This window comes from Chelonoidis abingdonii, chromosome 24 (genome assembly GCF_003597395.2).
Source record: "Chelonoidis abingdonii isolate Lonesome George chromosome 24, CheloAbing_2.0, whole genome shotgun sequence".
NCBI lineage: Eukaryota > Metazoa > Chordata > Testudines > Testudinidae > Chelonoidis > Chelonoidis abingdonii.
The window spans coordinates 8,433,176-8,454,802 of NC_133792.1; the positions used below are offsets into that span (position 1 = coordinate 8,433,176).

A 21,627-nucleotide genomic window follows, 5' to 3' on the forward strand; every position below is an offset into this window, starting at 1 on the left:
AAAGACCTAGGTTTATCCATTTTATGATTAAAATGCTTACTATTATCACAGATATTAATCATAGATATATTAAATTTAAAAACTTTAAATATCTTCATAAATCAGTATGCCAACAGTTTGTTTTAATTGTCATATTTGAATTCAGCACATCAAAATACATAATAAATACCACATTTTATCTCTGAAGCAGACGACTTCTCAAAAATTGTAGACCAGTGTTAGCGGATGTCTATCTATCCATCTTGGACGCCCATGACGGGTAGGGCAAGGCTATTGTCCTCATGGTACAGATGGGGAACTGAGGCACAGAGAGGCTAAGAGACAAACGGAAGGTGACACAGGATGTCTGTGGCAGAGCAGCGAATTGTACCCACATCTCCCAAGTCCCTGGTTAGCACCCTAGCCGCTAGATCATGCTGCTCATCTCTTCTCCAGAATGGCATGAATCTACATAACTCTGTTCGGGGGTAAGCCCAATGCTGGGATAGCCGGGAATGGGAAGGAATCCAGGCTGCTGATGCAATGACAGAGCTGGGTGTGGGGATCCATTATGGGGGCATCAGGATATGCTGCAAGACAAGACTCAGGTACATGGGCAAGTGTCTGTGTGACTTGAACAGTTTATAACCATGCTGTGTCTAGCACAACCCAAAGCACTGAGTTCCTTGCTTTCAAATGCGCTAACAGCCACCAAACTTGCTGTTTTGGAGGTCCGATCAAATAGACCATTGCAGCCTGCAGCACTGGTATCTCGGCATCGGCAGGGACAGCACTTCCTTTTGTTTTATTGCTGTGAATGCATATAAAACATGATCATCATTCATTAAAAATTATTTGCCATTCCATTTTCATCCCATGCAGTGTTTTACAGCATGCATACTACAGCTGGGCAGTTGTGGAATATTTTTCTAGATGTCTGTGAGTCTAGCCTTCCACTTCTATAGCACCTGAAAGCCAAAGCACCTCAAAAGCAGGTGTGATCTATTGGGGCCATTACCTAAAGCCAAGCAGCTGTTTAGCAGGTCAAAGTAACATCGCAGGGCACAAAGTGAAAGATTCTCTTTTATACCTGCAGTCGGATGGGGAGGTTAGGGTTTATTAAAGTGGTGCAGGGAGGTAGAAGCTATCAGAACTTGGAGAGAGTCTTCTCATTCTTGGCCTGTTTTCTGTCTCTTGTGAAATGGTACCTCCACTAGCAAAGTGCCTCCCCGGACTCAGAGGGGAGAGGACCAAAGCTGGACAACTGCCAGATTTTCCATTTCATGGGAAATTCCATGAGTTTGAAAGAAATTCCGTTCCAAAATGTAAGGAAAGCAAACAAAAATTGAAATTTCTTGCAAAATGAAATTCTGAAAAAAAGAAATCATCTTGGCTTTGTTTGAAATGTTTCAGTAAAATCAAAATGTTTTATTCCAATTTCTACTTTAAAAAAATATTATGTAATGTAAAAAAATTGAAAAAAAAAGTCATTTCAAAATGGAAAATTGAAACATTCTGTCCGGAAAAGATCCAAGTGTTTAGAATGTTTCGGTCTGATTTATTTAAAATGAAGTTGGACCCAAACGGATGTTTCTGTAACATTTCATTTTAACACGAATCAGCATTTTCCAAAGTAATAAACTTCCATCAGAAAATTTTCAGCCAGCTCTAAAGAGAGCCCACTCTGCCCCATGCTGGTGCCCTCTGATTAACGCCTATTTGCATACCAACCTCGCTGAGCTGGTCTGCTGGCAGGCATATCTCACCTATCGTACAAGAACTGTTCTTTATTATATAGATCCATAGGGCTGAACTGTGGCATTAAGGCCACGTTCCAACCCAGAGCTGAGTGCATTCCAGCTAGTGTGTGAGTGAATGGTACGTATAGTTTACAAAGTGTTCCTTTGGGAAGAAAGGCCAGTCTAAGCCACGAGTATTCCATTTATAGGTTAAAAAAAATTACTTTTATCTAGGATGGGCTTGTGGTGTTTTCCCCCCGGCTCCTTCTCCTGCCAGAGAATGGACAGAATTGCTTATTGTCTCTAAAGCAGACCCTTCCTTGGGGTTGGTGCGTCTGATGGGCTTTGACCTGGTGCTGTTGTTTGGAACATGTGCAGTATGTGCCCATAGGCTACCCACTGCCTGTTGGCTCAAAATGAAAGCTAATATATGTATATATAAATCCAGAGGCCAAGGATTTCAAAATTGATTTTGAGTGTCAGTTTTTCAGAGGGCAGGTGAGCAGTGTTTTTTTAAATCAGGTCTCTTTATGGTTTCTTGCATTGGGCACCCAAAATGATTAGCTACTTTTGGTTCTGAGCTTCAGTTCTTTCTAGTCCTCATTTAGGGCTTGATCCGGCAGCCAAATAAGCATATATGTAATTTACTCACGTGAGCAGTGTCATTGAGGTCAGTGGGTAAAATTCTTCACCATATTAAGTATTTGCAGGATCAGTCGCTTAGTGACAGACTTCTCCCCTGTTTTTTTTTTAAAATGCTTTACATGAAAAACACCACAGGCTGCTGAGTTCTTTATTTGTTTTCCCAGACATATCTCTGAGATTGCATGGGTTAGCAAAACCCTCTGGGAAGGAAGGACAGAGAGAGGAAAATGACAAACCATGTGGCTTATGCTGCCTTTCCACCAATGTTGCAATTTAGCTGTACTTTCTTTTCGCTCTGGTTTAGATGTGCAGCTCAGCGGTGCATCAGAGTCCTGGGAGGAACCGATTGTACTGGGGGAGCTGTGGGGGAAGGGGAGTTTTTAGGATAGCAGGTGTTCTGGTTCCTACTAACATACTAGCTGGCTGTGGTGTAACCTTCTTTCCATCACTGGTCCACATGGAGGATAAGATCTGCTGCTTCCTGAAGGGATAATTCTTTAGCCCAAGTGGTAGTGGCTGGTGCTTTTGGTGCCAGGTTCTCTCCTTGCTGATGTTGGTAGGGCTTTGCTTTTACGGAGGCGTTGCCAAGAACTGGAGAGAGCCTTTCTACTCAACCCCCCTCCTTTGCTTCCAGGCATAATTTTCTTGAAATACGATAATTTGGGTTGAAACATTTCATGCTTGGCCTCGGGTCAGAAGTGAAGAGGGTTTGGAGCGAAGTGCAGCTTCAGCAGAGTCCCATTTGAGAAACTGCCAGCAGCAAGGGGAAAGGAGGGAGAGGATGAAGAGAAGAGGCAGGGAGCAGGGACTCTAGCATCTAAAAGTCAGAGTGGGGCCGTACAACCATTACTAAAATGAGGTAGTCTGGACAAAGTGGGACAGAAATCCAAGCCCATGGCCAAGAAGAAAGCCACTTAGTACAGAGCGTGAGGACAACCCCCGAGCCAAGTGATTGGAAAGGCTGATTCTCAGCCCCAGTAGCCAAGAGGTTTGGGGAAGGTTAAAATGTCACCCCCCCACAAACCCTCAAAATTAACCAGCTGTGAAAGGTCAAACAGCAGCAGGAGGGTGGTGGCTGGAAGTTGGATCTAACATACTTTTTGAAAAGCTGGGGAGGCACAAAGAGGGCGTGTTGCTACAGCAGGTCAGAAAACTGCCCAGGCAGAGGGCGGGCTGTAGTGGAATGGACTGGAGAGGAGTCCCATAGACACCTAAGCTGGACAAGGTTATTTAGTCCGTTCTCAAGGATAGTTCTCTCACTATGTCTTGTCCAGCCTCAAATGACTCGCTTCCACCTCTTCCATTGGGGGAGAGGCTAAAGCCCAAGAGGTCTCACTGGTGGCACATATTCCCTCAGCCCACACTTGTGTGTAAAGTTATCGCCCCTGGGAGCACCCTGAACAATTTCTCTCTGTCCCCAGCCTTCATGCTCCCGCTAGAGCCCGTCCTTCTTAATCATCATTAAGGTCGCAGGCGATAAAGAAGAATTCATGGAAGCCTGTGACCTGTCTGTGACTTTATCAGCCTGCAGCAGCAGGGAGCTCTGGGGTACCCCCTCTCCCCCTGCAGCAGCTTGAAGCTCAGGGGCTCTGCTGCTCAGGTGATGCGGCTACCCCACAGCTCCCGGCTGCCCCAGGCAGCGGGGGGACCCTGCAGTTCCCAGTTGCCACAGGCTGAAGTCACAGAGGTCTCTGGAAGTCATGGATTCTGTGACTTCTCTGACCTCTGTGACAAAATCGTCGGCTTCATCATCAGCCACTCACACTCTGTCTGTATGACTGTAACAGGCGTGCAAAGGCAAGTCAGGCCATGGGGCTAAGGTAGGACCCAGAGCAACCTGGGGACGGATGGGGACAGATGGGACGGGCCAGGAAGGTCCGTTGCTGCGGACCCTCCTTAGCCCTAGAGCTTGGACTAGTGGGAGCCAAGATGCTCCAACGGTGAAAGTGGAGTGAGCCAGGCGTGTGAGGGACTGTGTGATGTTGTCGCCTCTGGTTGCGTAAGACAGACCTAAATGGGAGGTGAAATGCGATTGCCAAGGATTATAAGGGAATGGCTCAAGCTGCTTGGTTCTTGTTTCTAAAAGGGGCTCTAAATCCTTTGTTGCTTTCTTCGTGCTTTGGATTAGAAAGCTCCAGTAGAGTGGGCCGTCTGAGCAGCGCCCAGGGCTGCGCCGAGGGAGTGACCTATTTGGAGGCTTTTGCTACTTGAATGTTTGCACAGAGCAGGCCTCAGCTGCAGGAAGATGAGTTTGACTCCTATCTGCTTGGTTTAAAAGTGAAAAGAGGACGAGGGAAATCCAGTGCCTGAAGAATATTGGAGTGTGGAAACTCTGATCTGGCCACCTGCCCTTGAGGCCTGTTAAATCTCAGTCCCTGGAAGAGCCCCTCTTTGCCGAGCAACCACTTCCAACAATGGCAGAATTTAGGAGCCCTTTTGGCTACTGCTGTTACCAGATTTTACTGTGTTTAGGTGAGTTCTTTTGGGTGGTCAGGGCAGATTTGGGGTATCTGACAGGGACACCACCCCCTCAGGACTGACACCAGGATAACTTCGGTTGCCCTCCTGATGTCACTATGAACTGGGCTATGAGCTTTCTGAGGGCTCTGGAATACCCAGCCTCACTTGGGATCTGCTCCAAAGCCCACTGAAGTCAATGGGCGTCTTTCCATTGGTTGGCAGCGACCACAAGGCCCATCAGTCGGATGACCTCAAAGTCAGGGAGAACAGGGCTCTGCGGCGTAGTGGACTACCTTGTAGCTGAGCATCTCCAACATCCACAGCTCTGGGGCTCCATTTCCTTTATGGGAGAATTTCAAACTTTTTTGTTTCGGTCCAAATCAGAACAAAACCCAATTTTGCAATATCAAAATCCTCCATGAAATGGGATGATCTTTCTCTGCCCTGCTCTACCTGAGACTGCAAAGCAGCTCCTTGAATAGGGGGGGAGGCAGTGGTGTCTTTCTGTTACAATAATCACCTCTCCCTTTCCTCTCTCTCCTCCTGTCTCGGTCAGGCTGCTTGTTCTGCTGACTTGGCATGTCCCACAGCAGCTTCTTTGTGTTCCCACAATTTCAAAATAAATGACACTAGCGCTGTCCTCAGGAAAGGAGTACAAATCAAGTGCTGCTCATCGGTCCCTTGGACAGGAAGGATGCAGATGCCCAGAGCCCCCGAATGGCCCTGCTGCAGCTGCCTCTGGAATGACCGTGAGCCAGCTCTTACCATGTGACGGATCCCAGGCACAGCAGTTAGAGGTCACAGCCTGGTTCAGAAGTGGTGGTAGCTCAGACGGTGTAAGAAAGTCTCCAGTAGGGAATTCACTCCTTCTTCCGGCCCTCCCGCTTGTCATTCACACAGACCCACTCACTGACAAGCAAATGCCATCCCCTTAGACATCACCTCTGGGTGGAGAGCACTTTAGAGGCAGTATCATGCATTGAATACAGCACTGGAGTGGAACTCAGGAGACCTGGGTTCTATTCCCAACTCTGATACTAGCCTGCTAGATGACCTGGGACAAATCCACTTCCATGCCTCTGTTTCCCCATCTGTAAAATGGGGATAATGGTACTGACCTCTTCTGTGAAGTGCTTTGAGCTCTGTAGATGAAAAAGCTGGGGGGTGTTGTTGTTGTTATTATTATTCCCTGCATGCAAGCAGAGTACTGATGAGCCTGGCACTCTTGCGGCCAAGGAGGATGAAGCTGGGGGAGTAACGAGCTCAGTGCCCAGGACCCTCAGAAAGCTGGTGTGAACTAACATCCACCTCTTCTGTCCCTTTTGCAGAGATCATGCATGATGTCATCCGGAAGGTGAAGAAGAAGGGTGAGTGGAAGGTGAGTGGGGGGCTACAGAGAGAGTTGGAAGGGGGCAGGCAAGAATATGGAGGAAGGGATGGGGTTGGAAGTAGCCTGGGAATTGCTGGCCCAGTGGAGGGCAATGAGGCAAGCTGGCGGGATGCTAAAATTGCCAAAACACAATGAGTAACGTGTAGCACCAGCCCTCCTGGGGATCCTGCTCTGGCTCCGTGCATTCCTCCTTCCAGCGCTGGCCATGGGGCTGCGCTGCAGTCAGTTTGCCATACAAGGATGGGGAGTCCAAAAGAAAATGGCTGAGGAAAAGAATGACACCTCTCCTGGCCCGTTTGCCAAATGAAGGACAGGACTAGCAGCAGGTGCTGCAGGGCGTTGCAGTGGGCCATTGGCAGAGTTCTGTGGCAACCCAGAGCCCAGCGTGAGCTTAGCTCTAGGGAAAGCTGGATGTGCTGCGTGGCGGCACTGGCAGAGTGGTGTGGCAGAGGCCTGCGTTTGGGCCCCTTTGCTATGCTGTGCCAAGTCAGGGTCATTTTACTGTCAGAAGCGCCAAATTACAGCAGGTGCAACCTGATGCCTGATCCCCCCTGGACTCAGTCGCTGTGCTGCCTGCTCACTCAGTGTCTCTCCCGCTCCAGGTGCTGGTGGTGGATCAGCTCAGCATGCGCATGCTCTCTTCCTGCTGTAAGATGACCGACATCATGACAGAGGGGATAACAAGTGAGTTCTATGCCTCCTGACACTCCCATTCTGCTCTGGCTGGCTCTGGGAGACAGGTGATCAGGAGGAGTTGGGAGACCAGCATCTTCCCATGGCAGCTTGTCTCACTCCACCCATGCTCTTGTTTTATTCTGAATCAGCTGCAGTACTTCAATCTGACCATCTGTCCTGGACAGGGCTTTGCCACTGGGCCTCACCAGGATCTCACGTATCTCTCTTAGCCCCAGGCACACTGAAAATGTTCCTATACAGCTAGTGAGTTTCGAGCGTCATTTCTTCCCCAGGTGGCCACTATACCCCTGGATAGATACACTGGGATGACTATGCCAGTGTGACCCCTTAAACCCAGGAGGCAAATGGATTGTGAGTCTCTCTTCCACTGAGCTATTGTTAGTAAGGATATTTGCATGATTATATTGCCATCATTCCCACCGGGAGGTGCAGTATTCCGTGGTAACCCACTCGGTTGTATGTCAAAGTCTCATTGTTTGTGGTGAGATTTTTCACCCACTTCTCTGAATGACTCACCTGGCTGGGATAGCATGAGGAGCTTGTCTCTTGGTGTTATTTCAGTTCCTGGTTGCTGGAAATGCCAACCTGAGACCTGACATTGTTATATTTCAGCCCCATAAATAGCTCTCTGCGGGATTAAAAAAGCCAGCAGAAAAAAATGTAAAACACAGATATGGAGCCATTCAAGTGACTGGCATTTGACCAAAGGATCCTGGTTTTCATGGCATTTTCCCCAACACACAGCCCTATTGCAACATGACAAAAATTGGATCTAGGACCTGATTTTCCTCTCCCAGCAAGTTTACACCGGGGGTAGCTCCACTGACTTCAGTCTGGGTTGCTCCTGCTTTACACCAGGGCAAGTGAAAGCAGAACCAGAACTGAGTGTGGGTGATGGCAAGAAGCTGTAGGAGCAAGTGGGACTCCCAGGCAAACAAAGATCCTGTTATGGGAATGCCCCCAGAATAGTGACCAGAGAAGGGTCAGTACATTCTGAACAGCACAGATTGGAAGCTAGTTGGTGCAGAGCCTGCCCCTTCATCCTGTGCATGTACAGCGCCTAGCACAAAGAGGCTCTGACCTCCAGCAGATGCTTCTAGGCAGGAGGGCAATGGAAACAAATCTAATAGTCCTTACTGGGCCTATTGAGGCTAATGGAAATTTTGCCCCCAAAAGGACCAAGTAAGTTATGACCTTCAAGATATACTGATAGATCCACCAGACTTCCTGTGGAATGTGGGGTGAGAAGCTCCAGATTGGGGGGTTAGTTTGTTTTGGAGGCGGAAAAAGTCTTTTCAAGGAGATCCTGTCTGATATGTTGTAACGTCTGACCATGGCTTATTTTGATCTTGACAGAGTCATAGAAATGTAGGGCTGGAAGAGACCTTGAGAAGTCATCTAGTCCGGTCTCCTAGTAAATCTAGACCATCCCTGCCAGGTGTTGAGCAGCTCAAGCCCAGCACCACATACACAAACAATGTGCAGGCCAATCAACACAACCAGTTGACCTTCCCTGGATAAGGATGAGGTTCCTTGGGGAAAGCTGGCACATCTGCCTCTGGCACAGTCTTGTGCGTGAACGGAGGACTCCACTCTCCAGAGCATCTTTCACAAGCGTTATGATTCAGGGGGAATAGTACTAAATATATTTATAGGATGGAAAGAGCTATCACTAAAAAAATCAATCCTTGACAAAAAATAAAAAGGGTTCTCCAGGACAGGTCCCAGATCCTACAGTATCCCAGCTATGATACACTGAGCAGTTCCTGTACAATACAGTTGTGCTTTAAGGTGAGTGGCTGTCTTGCAGAATGGAGCAATAAGCACCATGGACTCTAGAATTTACTGTCCCTTTGGGGGCATGGTAGGAGCGAGCTAATGGCTGGGAACCTTTTTATTTGGGTGTTGAGAGGTTGGTGGAACCACAGCTCTTCTGTCATTGGGACTTGCCGTGTTGGTTAGGCATGACCAAAAGGCAGTTATTAGATAAGAGAATCCAGGTCACAGCAGTACAGATCTATACACAGTGTATAGCTATATACAATGAAAATAGGCAGCCCTTCTCCTGTCACCTGCTAGACCAATCCCGTGTCTTGGTTGTGTTTCTTGTGCAGTTGTGGAAGACATCAACAAGCGCCGAGAGCCGCTCCCCACCTTGGAGGCCGTGTACCTCATCACCCCATCTGATAAGGTGACTCTCCAGCATGGGAGTGTCTTGTACCGGGTCTGGTGAAAGCTAATCATGTTTGGTTGTAGCATCTGTGCCAAAGGGGGTAATTGTCAGTGCCAGGATAAGAATGGATGGCAGTGCCCTAGAAGGCACTTACAGGCATCAGCAATGATCATTAGAGCTGTGCAGAGGAAGGAAATTCAGTTTCACGAAAGATTTCAGGATTTGATTGTTTTTTTTTTCCATTCCAATTTGGAACAAAGCCCCAAAACATCACAATGCTCTGCGAAAAAAAATTCTGAGAAAAAAAGTAGTTTTGGATTAATTGAAACATTTCATTTCTACACAAACACATAGTACAATACAAACTAACAACCCCCCCCAAAACAAAAAGTTGTTTTGAATGTAATGAATGTAATGAAAAACCAAAATGTTTCGTTCTGAAAATGTCAAAACGGGACGTTTCAACATTTTTGGAATCCTTCCCTCCCCCACCCCGTTTTTCTCCCAAACTGAAAATGTGATGAAATCAACATGATTTGGTGAAGTGTTTTGATTGGGATGGGAAATGATTCCATCTGCATTTTTCCATCCAGCTCTAAGGATCATCTTATAACCAAAATCGTGCTGTACCAACTGAGTTGCTGTGGGTCAGTTTAACCTCATTCAGGGAAGGCTTTGAAGCCTTTCTGGCTAATGTTGTGGTACGTGAACATAGTTTTCACTTGTAAGAGACGACTGGCAAAATTACAAGCATGTCCTATGGTAACAGAGCTCTGCTCATGCTAAGCGGGTGGAAACAAACACTGGGCACAGGGAAATTCCTGATCCTATCACACCAATTGTCCCTCTAATCCAGTTTCCTGTATCTTATTACTCACATAAATGTTAAATCCTTTATTTGAAACGTACTATGCTCTTTGCTTCAGTAACAGCAGTGCAGCAGAGTAAGGTACCTTGCCCTGGTAGGCCACCAGTCGTGTGAGCTTGCACCTAGCAGGGTACAGCCCAGGCCTGTTAGACTTCTGGCAGTGGCCAACTGGAAACCTTGCACTGTGAGTTTTCTAACAGCAGTGCTGCGGGACTTCAGCGGTGTGAAATTTATCACAGCAGTGCCCAGCCAGGGTGTGGAGCAGTGCGAGCTTCTCTCGGACAGAGAACCAGTCCTCCCCTCCCCTTGTGTTGTAAAGTGGCACGGTCTGGGGTGGAGATTTTTAAAGCCAGCCAGGGGACTTAGCCGTACAACTGCCGTCAAAATGAATTAATCTCAACCTAGATCCTTTATCTTAACGCTGCTCCAAAGTTTCTTGGCACTTCAGCTCCTGAACGCATTGGACTGAAATTTACAATTGAGACGGTGTAAATATCTGTCTCCTAAGCCAATGGGTCAGAGCCAGCGGATGATTCCCTAGCATGGCACACCTTGTGATTACGGAGACCGGCCAATGCACCAACTGAGTTAAGTGTCTAACGATGCTAATCCTGATTTGTGGTGTCCAACCTCACGTCAGCTTTTCTTTTTCCTTTTTCTCCTGTAGTCTGTCCATTCACTCATCAATGACTTCAAGGATCCCCCTACGGCCAAGTACAGAGCTGCCCATGTCTTCTTCACTGACTGTAAGTACGCTGCCTCCGTCTCTCTGGTGCCTTGTAGTCTGGGCTCCTGACACACTGTGACTTCCATAATGCAAAGGAGATGCGAGAGCAGGCAGGAAACAAGCAAGACTTGCATGTAGGAGATTTGCAGCAACCTTTGCCTGAGATTTGTAAAATGCCTTGAAGAAATCCTAGAAATCAAAGCTGGGGAAAGCCCTGTACATGAATCCAAATCAACTCCCATCCTGTGCAAGGTTTTTCTCTCATATATGTGCAAAGGCTGTGTCTAGTCTAAGCTAAATGACTCATGCAATGGAGCTTTCACCAGTTCCCGTGGGAAACTACTGCACACTCTAAATAGGCCTTATTGTTAGGAAATCTTTCCTATGTTCAGCCTGCACCTGCATTCATCCCCTTCCTCCTGATCACCCCCTCTCAGGGCTGGGGTTTCTGGAAGGGAATATGTAACTCTACTGAAGTCAGTGGAGTTACCCCAGTAATTAATTTAAGTCCCATGATCCTGATTCTCTGTCTGTTACCCCACAGTTACACTGGTGGGACTCCCTTGACTTAAAACTGGTGTATTTGCATAAAACTGGTGTAGTAGATGGTGCCTCATGGCTGACATGCTTAAGGGCACTGCTGCATTTTTGCACGGGACACTGTGGGTCATAGTCTGGTCTGTTATACTGGTGTAGATGTGGAGCAGCCCCCCTAATGTCAGTACCATCACTCTGACATTACACCCTGTCACGGAGATTAGAATGCGTCACCCTGGGGTGTCATTTCTTTGCACTGTTTCAGGAGAGAAGCTGGCGGGGGCATGGGTGAGTGGATTGCTGCTGAAGTTGTCTCCAGAGGCAGAGAGAACCCAGATTGGAGCTAGTGCAGGGGACAGGAGATAGTTTACAAAGGAGATTTTGGAGACCATGTGGGATTATCACCCAGTGAATAATTTCGTAGCTGGGAAATTTCAACCAGAGCAAACAGCATTAGATACAATGGTCTCAAACCAGGGTGCTCCATTGGTCTGGTGAGTGAATTTGGAAAGTTGAAAAGACTTCCTCTGCTCATCTGCAGTATACTCAGCCACCTGCTCCCCTGGCTAGAGAGGACAGAACAACTTCCCAAGGCATCAACACTTCAGGGCTGATTCAAAGCCCACTGAAGTCAATGGAAAGATTCCCATTGCTTCAGTGGGGTTTGGGTCACTTCCTTTATTTGCTGCCTACGAGAGAGCACTGATTCCCTAAATGATGGGAATTCCTTCTCTCAACAGGTCATTCTAAGGATGCAGAGAAGGACATTTCACTTCCTCTCTCCTCTTCAAGTAATTGCTTTCCCATCTCTCCTCTCACCCTTTCCCCTTCTCTGGAGTCTATCAAGGCAGGATTGAAGGCTCTGTGGTTTTAGCTCAGTTCTGAGAAATTCTGGTCCTCAGGGACAGCTTGATAATGGGCAGGACCCCAAGGAAAGACTCAGCCCCTCACTGCCAGAGATTTGCTGCCCCGCCCGTCTTTTGTCTGTTTTGAAGGCAAGTTCTTTGACACAGGGGCTGTCTCTCTCTTTGTGTTTGTACCATACCTAGCACAATAGGGCCCTGATCTCGACTGGGGCTTCAAGGATTTACTGGGAGAACAACAGCCTAGCAGTGTAAGTACAGGCCTTAGAGGCAGGGGATCTGCAGTAATAGAATATCAGGGTTGGAAGGGACCTCAGGAGGTCATCTAGTCCAACCCCCTGCTCAAAGCAGGACCAATTCCCAACTTAAATCATCCCAGCCAGGGCTTTGTCCAAGCCACTTAAAACCTTCAAGGAAGGAGATTCCCCACCTCCCTAGATACCATTCCTGTGCCTTCACGCACCTCCCAGTTGAAAACATTTTCCTAATATCTAACCTTAAACTTCCCCCACTGAAGCAACTTGAGGCCATTGCTCCTTGTCTGCCACCACGAGACAGCCTAGACCATCCTTTTGGAACCCACCTTTCATGGTTAGTTCAAGCAGCTATCAAATCCCCATCACTCCTTCTGTTCTTGCAAATAACAATCCTCATTCCCTCAGCCTCTCCTCATAAATCATGTGGCTCCAGGCCCCTAATCATTTTGTTGCCTCCTGGACTCCTTATCCAATTTTTCCACATCCTTCTTGTAGTGTGGGGCCCAAAACTGGACATAGTACTCCAGATGAGCCTCACAATGTCGAAATAGAAGGGATGATCATGTCCCTCAATCTGCGATGCAATGCCCTACTTTATACAGCCAAATAGGTGTAGGCCTTCTTTGGCAACAAGGCACGGCAGTTGACTCATAATCCAGCTTCGTCATGCACTGAACCCTAGGTCCTTTTCTGCAGAACTGCGCTTAGCCACTCGTCCTAGTCTGTTAGCAGCATGGGGATTCTTCCGTTTACAGTACCAAGGACTCTGCACTTGTCCTTGTTGAACTCATCAGATTGGCTTGGCCCAATCCCTTAATTGGTCTCTAGGCTGTCTGTATTTCCTATCCTACTCTCCGCATATCTACCACTTCCTCAGTTTAGTGTCATCTGCAACTGCTGGAGTGGTTAGTCCACACCATCCTCCAGATCATAATGAAGAATACTTGAAACAAAAACCCGGCCCAGGACCGACCCCTGGAGCACTCCGCTTGATACCGGTGCCAACTAGACGTGAGCCCTCCGCAGCTCTTCCTGTGCAATGATGGGCAAATCACAACACCTCTCAGATCACTGCACCTGATCTGCAATACAGAGCTAATGCTATTGATCTAGCGTGTACGCCATTCTCTTTGCCATGGTCTCTTTGCACTTCGCAGGGAGGTCAAATTCACGAACAATGCGCATGAAGTGCTTTGCGATCCTGGGGTGGAAAGTGCTGGAGAAGTCCTTATGAACGCTACAGCGCCCGCTGAGTGTGAGCGTGGTTCCTCACTGGTCTGGGGGTCCCCAAGGAGACAGTTGTGTTGCTCGTCCTCAGGACCATAAGCACCAGCCTTAAGAGTGTTTTATGGGCACTGGAATGAGGCCATCCACCCCTCTCTGGATTTATCAGGGCCTTTCTCAGGATGGGTTTGATACCTGTGTGGTTGGTTTTGACCTTGATTTTGGCCTTTGGGTATGAGGCACCCAAGGATTTAAAACCACTGCTGAATATTCTGGTTCTCCTTCTCTTCCCAGCCTGCCCTGATGCCTTGTTTAACGAACTGGTGAAATCTCGTGCGGCCAAAGTCATCAAGACCCTGACAGAAATCAACATAGCCTTCCTTCCTTACGAGTCCCAGGTGAGTCCGGGACAGCGCAAAAGAGCAGCGATCAGCCTAGCACGCCTTCCCGAGGAGACCCCGAATGGCATGGGAGGGTCGAAAGGAAAATGTTCTAGGTTTGCTAGCTGGGGGCTATGGCTCCATGGGGTTTGCTCTGTAGCTCGGCCTTGGGTTCCCTGGAGGAGGAGAGTTTTTGGAACAGCCTGAAATGAGATATTAAATTACTAACACCCTTTTCCCAGGGCTGGTTCTTTACCTCCTGCCCTGCGCTCTCAGCCGATTATTTCTCTGGTCTGACCCTTGGTTGTGTATTCACCCTGTGCTCCACCCCCACCCCATGCTATTGCCTGTCATTGGCTGTCTCCTTGGGTACCACAGGGATGGGCCAATGAGTCCAGGGCACAGGAGGGGTGAAACTTTGTGCCATCTGCTGCGGAGCAGGCCCTTGTGCTGTCGGGGGTGGCCCACGTGACTAGGAACAGATGGCAGTCAACCTTCAGAGCCATTAACTCTTTAAATCCCAAGGGTTGCAGGGATTAGCCTAGCTGGCCAAACCACATGTGCCCTCAAGGAATAAAGCTGTGCCAGCAGCTGACACTAGGACTTGGCATCTTTTTATCATGGGGTTGTTGGCAGGGACAGCCTTAGCAGTACTGGCCCCAAATCATTTGGTTCCCCCTCCCCTCCAAGCCAGCTTCTCCTGCTGCAGGGAAAGGATTGGCTTGTGCTTTGCCTCTCCTGCTCCTGCTGCCAGCTTGGGGGTGGGTGTTTACACTGAGAGATTGATGCTAAGGAGAGAGAGAGCATGGTCTTGGCGCCTGGGCTGGGAATCAGGAGACTGGAGACCTGATTCCATCCTACCCATGACCTGCTGCGTGACCTCAAGCGAGTCTCTGCACCTGTTTCCTCTGCCTTTTCTATTCGGAGCGTCAGTTCTGGGAGGCTGGGATGTGTCTCTTCCTGGGTCTGATTGTGTGTGAGGCCTCTGGGAGGCCCAGCATGTAACTGGCAGGCTGGGGAAGTGAGCTGATGTGGCATTAAGCCACCTCTGTGTTCTCTCGCTTCTGAGCTGAAATGTAGCAAGCCCCAGGTAAGCACAGAATCACGGCATCCACCACAGCCCCATCCCCTCTAGCATCCCACCCTGCCCCCAGCGTGCCCCCTCGGCCAGAGCTTTTGGAGCAGGCCTTGTGGCAGTCTGACTCAGTTTCTGCAGAAGGGGAATTCTCCCTCAGCTAGAACCAGGGCTTTTATGGTCCTGTTACCTTTGCAGCAGCATAAAAGGGGCATATGCAGGAGGGAAAATTCCTCACTCCGAGTGTGTACAACACCTGACACCCTGGAGCCCTGATCTTAGTGAGGGTCTCTGAGCAGCGCAATAATACTGGTTGTAAGTGAGCTGCTGCAGTGAGATTTACTGAGAATGTCATTAGGATTTCAAATGTCTTTAGAGAGGGGCCTGAGCCATAACCCTAGGGCCAAACATCCCTGAGCTCTGGGGTGGGGGCGTGAAAAACCACATGCAAACCCAGATCCACCTCTTGCAAACAGCTCCTCTCTTTATAACAGGCTCAGGCCAACCCCTGGATCCAAACACCTTTTGGGAGGTTTGAAACCTGGACCCAGACCTGAACATTCTCTCTCGGCTTTGCGTGTCCGAGCCCTTTGTCCTTGGGCCCCCGTGCTGTGGTGCTATATTGTTGCAGTTGGTAGGCCCTTCTCCGGCACGGGCAGCATATTGCAGGGGACCCAGGCAGCCGCCTTGCTCTGGCTCTGAGTGGGCACAGGGGAAGTGTGTGACCGTTGTCAGGGAATTCATGGGGAATTTCCAGCCAGCCAGCTGCGTCTAGTTAAACAGGAGGCTCGTCTGAGAGGTGCAGTTATCTACGATCCCTTCATCTGTGGCTGTCCTCGCCCCCTGCTCCATCCCTCTTTGCCAGCTGGACCCCGTGGTGGTTGTTTGCCCATCAGCTGCTGCAGCACCATCGTGGGGTACGTTGGCATTAGGCGACCACTTTGCTTTTCACGCAGCCCTGGAGATGCTTCTGTGATGGCCACTAGCTTGGCCAATAGACCGGGGACTGGACTGGGGCCCTCTAGAACCAAAAGCACGAGCTGCTAAATCTTCTGGGCTAGCTTGGTAACCTATCCTCAGTGGACTGGACACAGAAGGAGACTTGTAACACGTATGGACACGGCTGGCAGGGACAGTGCCATGTCAGAATGGGAGAATTAGCTGGCATCAGCCTAATAACAAACCTTTACAGTGCTAGACCCAGGGAGGGTCCCCTTCCCTGCACCCCTTCCTTGTGCCTTGGAGATGGGAAGAACAGACCCCTCCCAGCAATAGATCAGCCATTATTTCATGAATCATCCAGCAGGCAGCACACGACAGCGTCAAGCGCCTGCCCTTCACCTCCCCCAAGCCCGTACATATGTACCTGTGATGCGGTGCCTCGGCCAGTACATGTCTCCAGTCTGCTTGTGTTTGCACCAAGGCCTAATTTTAGCCCAGTCGCCACAGACTTTTGAAGGGAACTTCATCACATGAGCGTAAGAGGCCGAGTCACTCAGGCATTCGGCTGGGGAGGGATGAGGTGTGGGGAACAGGTTTGGAGCATTCAACTCAAACAAGCTGCCTTCTGCCTGGCTCTGGGGAAAGCTGACAACCCCTCATGCTTTTCAGGGTGAGTAGAGGCGAGCTACAGCATCCTTGCCAATAACCTCCCCCTTGCAGGAAAGCTGGTGCTTGTGCCCCAGGCTGTGCTGAGCGTGCTCTGGCTGTTGGCTTTCCCTGCAGATGTGAACCAGTAATGGTTTGGGTGTTGCAAAGTGCTGAACAATGCCTTGAGTCATGGGAGGCTGTATTTCCTTGTGAGTAAAGCAGTCAACGGGGACTCAGGCAATCTGGGTTCTGTCCCCGGCTCTGCCTCTGGCCTGCTTGGGCAAATCTCTTCATCGTCCAGTGACTCAGTTTCCCCATCTGCAAGATAGGGATAAGGACATTGGCCTCCTTTGAGATCTACTGAGGAAAAGTGCTCTGTAAGCGCTTGGTACCATTATCACTAGATGTGTGACAGCCTGTAGCCCTGTCTTCTCTAGCCGTTCCTTGGGTGCTCCTAGTGTTGCATTCACATTTGAGCTCAACCTCTGCCATTCCCATCCCCTCCAGGTTTACTCCTTGGATTCTGCTGACTCTTTCCAAAGCTTCTACAGTCCCCACAAGACCCAGCTGAAGAACCCAATGCTGGAACGCCTGGCAGAACAGATTGCCACCCTCTGTGCCACCCTGAAGGAATATCCAGCTGTCCGATACAGGGGGTAAGGCTGTGCCCATGGGGTGGTCTGAACTGGAGGCTTCTCCTCAAAGTATCTATTCATTGAGATCCTCACCCTACACCTCCTCAGTTGGACAGGTCTGGAATTACTTCCTGTCCTTGGCTGCTTCTCCGGAGTAGATCAAAGAAGAACCAGAGTTGCAAGCTACTGTCTCTTTCTCCTCCTGTCCGAGTCCTTCTTCACTTCCATTTCCTTAATGTCAGTTTCCATCTGTTCCCTGCTCAAAATCCTTCCTTCCTGTTATACTATCCCCACCCAAGCGCAATCCCCTTTCTCTGTCTCAGGCACAGCACCCCCAACAGCTGAGACTAGGTCCAGAAGTGGGGCAGGGAAGGTGCCGGGAAGACAGCGAGTGCTCTCCAAGGAGAGGTGGGGAGAGTGGACAAAGTCTGCTAAAGCCACGTATGCTTCACAGGCCTGGTCAGAGCCCCATCCACCCACACCTTCTCCATGTGCCCTGCCAGTTCCGTGAGGAGCATGAGAACTATGGTCCACACAGCCAGCCATTCTCCTGTCTTACTTCTCCCACATGGGCCCTGAGCTCTGCAATTCTTGGATATTAGAAGCTGCTGAAATGATCTGATTTAAGATATCTACATGTCTGGGTTTTTTTGCCAAGCTCCCTAATATAATCAATGCTCATCGTAGGCTGGAAGGTGCATGAGGAATGAAATGACTTTACACCTTTCTTTCCCTCCCTCCTGTGCTAGAGAATACAAAGACAATGCCATGCTGGCCCAGCTAATCCAGGACAAACTGGACGCCTACAAGGCTGATGATCCGACCATGGGCGAGGTGAGTTCAGGCTGCAGGGTGCTGGATACTGGCTGTAGCACTTAGAGCAGCAGGAGCTCATGAAACCGCTGATGCTCTGACTCTTGTTTCACCTGTGGACCTGTCTGTGTGCCTGTACTTACTAAAGTGGAAAGAGCCTACCAAGTATTAGTAAGACGAGAGGCTTCAGATGCAAGCAGAAGACAGACAACTGTAATCTTAGATGATTCATAACCATTTACATTAGGGCAGCATCTGAAAGCCCAAAACCAAGATCAAAGGCCCAGTGTGCTAGACGATATAGGCGCATAGTCCCTGCCCCGAAGCGCTTACAGTCTAATAGGGACGACAGTCAAAGCGTGGGAGGGGAAGCAGACCCCGAGTTGAAGGGCCCAGCCCACAGTCACACAACAAGTTAGCAGCAGAGCCAAAAATAGAACCGTTATGTCCTTGGCCAGGGCCTTATCCACTAGCCTCTCAAGTTCTTCTGATGGGTTGTATGGCTGGGCTGATAGGAAAAGCCAGTCCCCCTTCCAATGCACATCAAATCTGAGCCCTTGGGCAGTACGTTCAGCCTACACACGAACACAGATCACCTGCTGCTGTGGATTTGCATAGAAGCTCCGCCTAGCGCCCTCTGCGGATGGTGCTCCTGCAGTAGCAGCACAGAGAGCTCTCTGGTTCCTGGGGTTCCCATAGCATCCAGCAGAGAGCATTGCCCTGGCACACTGCTGTCCCGCTGGCAGATGTCTGCTTGCAGAGCAGGATGTGGAGGGCCATTGCACCATCTCCTGCTCTACACTGGGACATTTGGCTCAGAACAGGTGCAAATACCCCCAATGAACAGGGAGTTCCGGATTTGCGTCCGAAGTGGAACATATCTAGCGTCGCTTTGAGCTTGTGCATAAAAAAAATCAGGCTGGAGAGGGACCATTCCAATCGTCTAAGCCAGTGGTTCCCAACTCATTCCGCCGCTCGTGCAGGGAAAACCCCTGGTGGGCCGGCTGGTTTGTTTACCTTCCGCGTCCGCAGGTTCTGCCGATCGCGGCTCCAGGCCAATGGGAGCTGCTGGAAGTGGCAGCCAGTACGTGCCTCGGCCCGCACCGCTTCCAGCAGCCCCCATTGGCCTGGAGCAGTGAACCGCAGCCAGTGGGAGCCACGAACGGCTGAACCTGCGGCCGCAGCAGGTAAACAAACCAGCCCAGCCCACCAAGGGCTTTCCCTGCACAAACGGCGGAATGAGTTTGGGAACCACTGGCCTAGGCTGAGCTCTGTGTTCTGGAGCAGAGCTTTGCCCAGCGGTTCCTGCATCCAGTCCAATAACGCGTAGCTGAGCCAGAGCACATTTCACAAGTGACCTCTGATTTCCACCTTAGCGATTCGAATTGATGGAAAATCCACATTGACAATGATTTGCAATTTGTTTTGGCAGGGTCCGGACAAAGCTCGCTCCCAGCTCCTCATTCTGGACCGTGGCTTTGACCCCTCATCTCCTGTGCTGCATGAACTGACTTTCCAGGCTATGAGTTACGACCTGTTGCCCATCGAAAATGATGTCTACAAGTGAGTACAGTGGAAACAGCCCTGGAGATGCAATATACAATACACCTTAATTCCTGCAGCTCTGGCAGGTCCCAGCCTGATGGATCCTTGTAACGGGGTTCACTTGAGCCTCCTTTTTCCATGAGTCAGGGACACTTCAGTCTGGTGCAACACCCATGCTCTTTATTCTCAAAAGGTTTCCCGCTGCCAGTTCCCAACTATATACAGGCTTCACAGCTACTTTGCCTACAACAGGCCTGGCCAGCAACAGACTAGGCAGCTCCCATTTCCTTCTGTGCCTGACCTCTCCCCATTTTCCCTGGTTTCCTCCCAGCTCTGGGCTAAAAGGATTGGCAGGTGCAGCCAGTGACCGGGCAGGCACAGGGCTATTCACCCAGCCCCAATCCATCCCCCTTGATTGGGGCTGGTGTGGCAGGAGCTGATTAAGGGCTTCTTGACCAGAAGGGCTGCTGGTGGGTGCTAATTTTTTCCCCGTGGGTGCTCCAGCCCTGGAGCCCCTATGGAATCGGCGCCTATGTTCTGTGGCATGCAGAGAGTCTCTCCTGGGCCCTGGGAGTCTCTCCTCTGCCTGGTCTGGGGGAGGGGAGGTGCTAGAGGGGATAAGGTTATCTCCATCAAAAGCAGGAGGTGATGCGTGTTATTTCCCCCCCACTGTCAGTTTTCCCATGTGACGCTCCCTGCTCTTTTCTGCAGGTATGAAACAAGCGGCATCGGAGAGGCCCGGGTGAAGGAGGTTCTCCTGGATGAGGACGACGACCTCTGGATCACCTTGCGCCACAAGCACATTGCAGAGGTGTCCCAGTAAGTGCTTGACCCTGTTCCACGTGCCCGTGGGTGGGACAGTCAGTCAGGGTCAGGGATGTACTTAAACGAGGGTGGAATTAATTCCACTGGCAAGAGGAGAAGCGAAGACAGAGGCTGGGTGTGCGTTTCAGCACAGCTCTGCCAGCACCCCCCAGTCCTGAGCTGCAGTCCCCCCTGTAGTCTGGTCCTAACCTAACCGGGTTACTCTGCTGTTTTTAGTGCACTGGCTTGAGCAGGGCTCGCTGGTCTGTCCACCCACATGGACACACCCTAGCGGAGACAGAGAGCAAAGTCATGAATCTCGTTTGCCTGGTGTCCTGTCTCAGGAGGATTTGGGCTGCAGTGCTAGGGAGGGCACACACCAGTGCTGCACCTGCTGCCCACTGACCATAGCAGCTCTGAGACTCACGGCCAAACTTCCCCCTCGTTCCCCAGCCAGCGCATCTCAACCCTGCTGTTTCGCTCTCTGCTGGCGGACCCCTTCCTGCGATCACTGGCCATCCCCAGCACACAGGGAGCGCAGTGCCTGTGGAGAGGAGAAGGAGGCACAGCACAGGATTAACCTTGGGCTGATGCACGTGTGTTGTTGCAGACATGGGTAGATTAACACTATATACTGTGCCCAGATCCCCCAGAAGTTTGCAGCCCTCCCCCTTCCCCCATCCTATCTGCAGACCCCAAACCTGCAGACCCCTTCCCACCTCTACGCTGCCTAGCCGTTGCCTCTTCCTCCTCCAGCTCAGCAAGTGACGTGAGAGGGTGAGGAAGCCTCTATACTCATATGGTGCATCTTTGCCTCCTGGAAACTTGTTTCTGGTGTAGTCTGCTGCCTGACTGCCATGTGCTGAGGGCCCTGTAGGCTTTGCTGTCTGGGGATGGGTGTTAAGTTGAACTGGTCCTCACTTACTGCTGTAGATGGACCCATTTTATGACAGGGCATGGATTCCTAGGCCCTTACTTTCAACCCTGCCCTCCCCCCGAGCAAGCCCCAGTAACACACAGGGAGGCTGTGGAAGGCTAGAGAGAGGAAGTAGGTGAAACTGCAGGGGACAGAGGAAGGGGTAGGGTGGGCAGGAGCCAGTGTGCGTAGGGACTGAGCAGATGGCTGATCATTGTGCCCCCTTCTTTCCAGGGAGGTCACCCGCTCTCTAAAGGAATTTTCTTCCAGCAAGAGGATGAACACAGGCGAGAAGGTGATGCCATGGCTCG

At 50.1% G+C, this 21,627-nt stretch overlaps 1 protein-coding gene across 2 annotated transcripts in view; it reads left to right on the forward strand.

The window, feature by feature from the left end:
- Positions 1–21,627, forward strand: part of STXBP1 (syntaxin binding protein 1) — a 64,806-nt gene that overhangs the window by 21,426 nt on the left and 21,753 nt on the right. For both annotated transcript variants that reach the window (XM_032797810.1, XM_032797809.1), the window contains exons 2-11: positions 6,152–6,201; positions 6,816–6,897; positions 9,024–9,100; positions 10,618–10,696; positions 13,853–13,956; positions 17,111–17,259; positions 17,988–18,072; positions 19,484–19,614; positions 20,308–20,415; positions 21,551–21,611. In XM_032797810.1, coding sequence (XP_032653701.1) covers positions 6,152–6,201; positions 6,816–6,897; positions 9,024–9,100; positions 10,618–10,696; positions 13,853–13,956; positions 17,111–17,259; positions 17,988–18,072; positions 19,484–19,614; positions 20,308–20,415; positions 21,551–21,611 — 926 coding nt within the window. The remainder of the gene's footprint in view (positions 1–6,151; positions 6,202–6,815; positions 6,898–9,023; positions 9,101–10,617; positions 10,697–13,852; positions 13,957–17,110; positions 17,260–17,987; positions 18,073–19,483; positions 19,615–20,307; positions 20,416–21,550; positions 21,612–21,627) is intronic.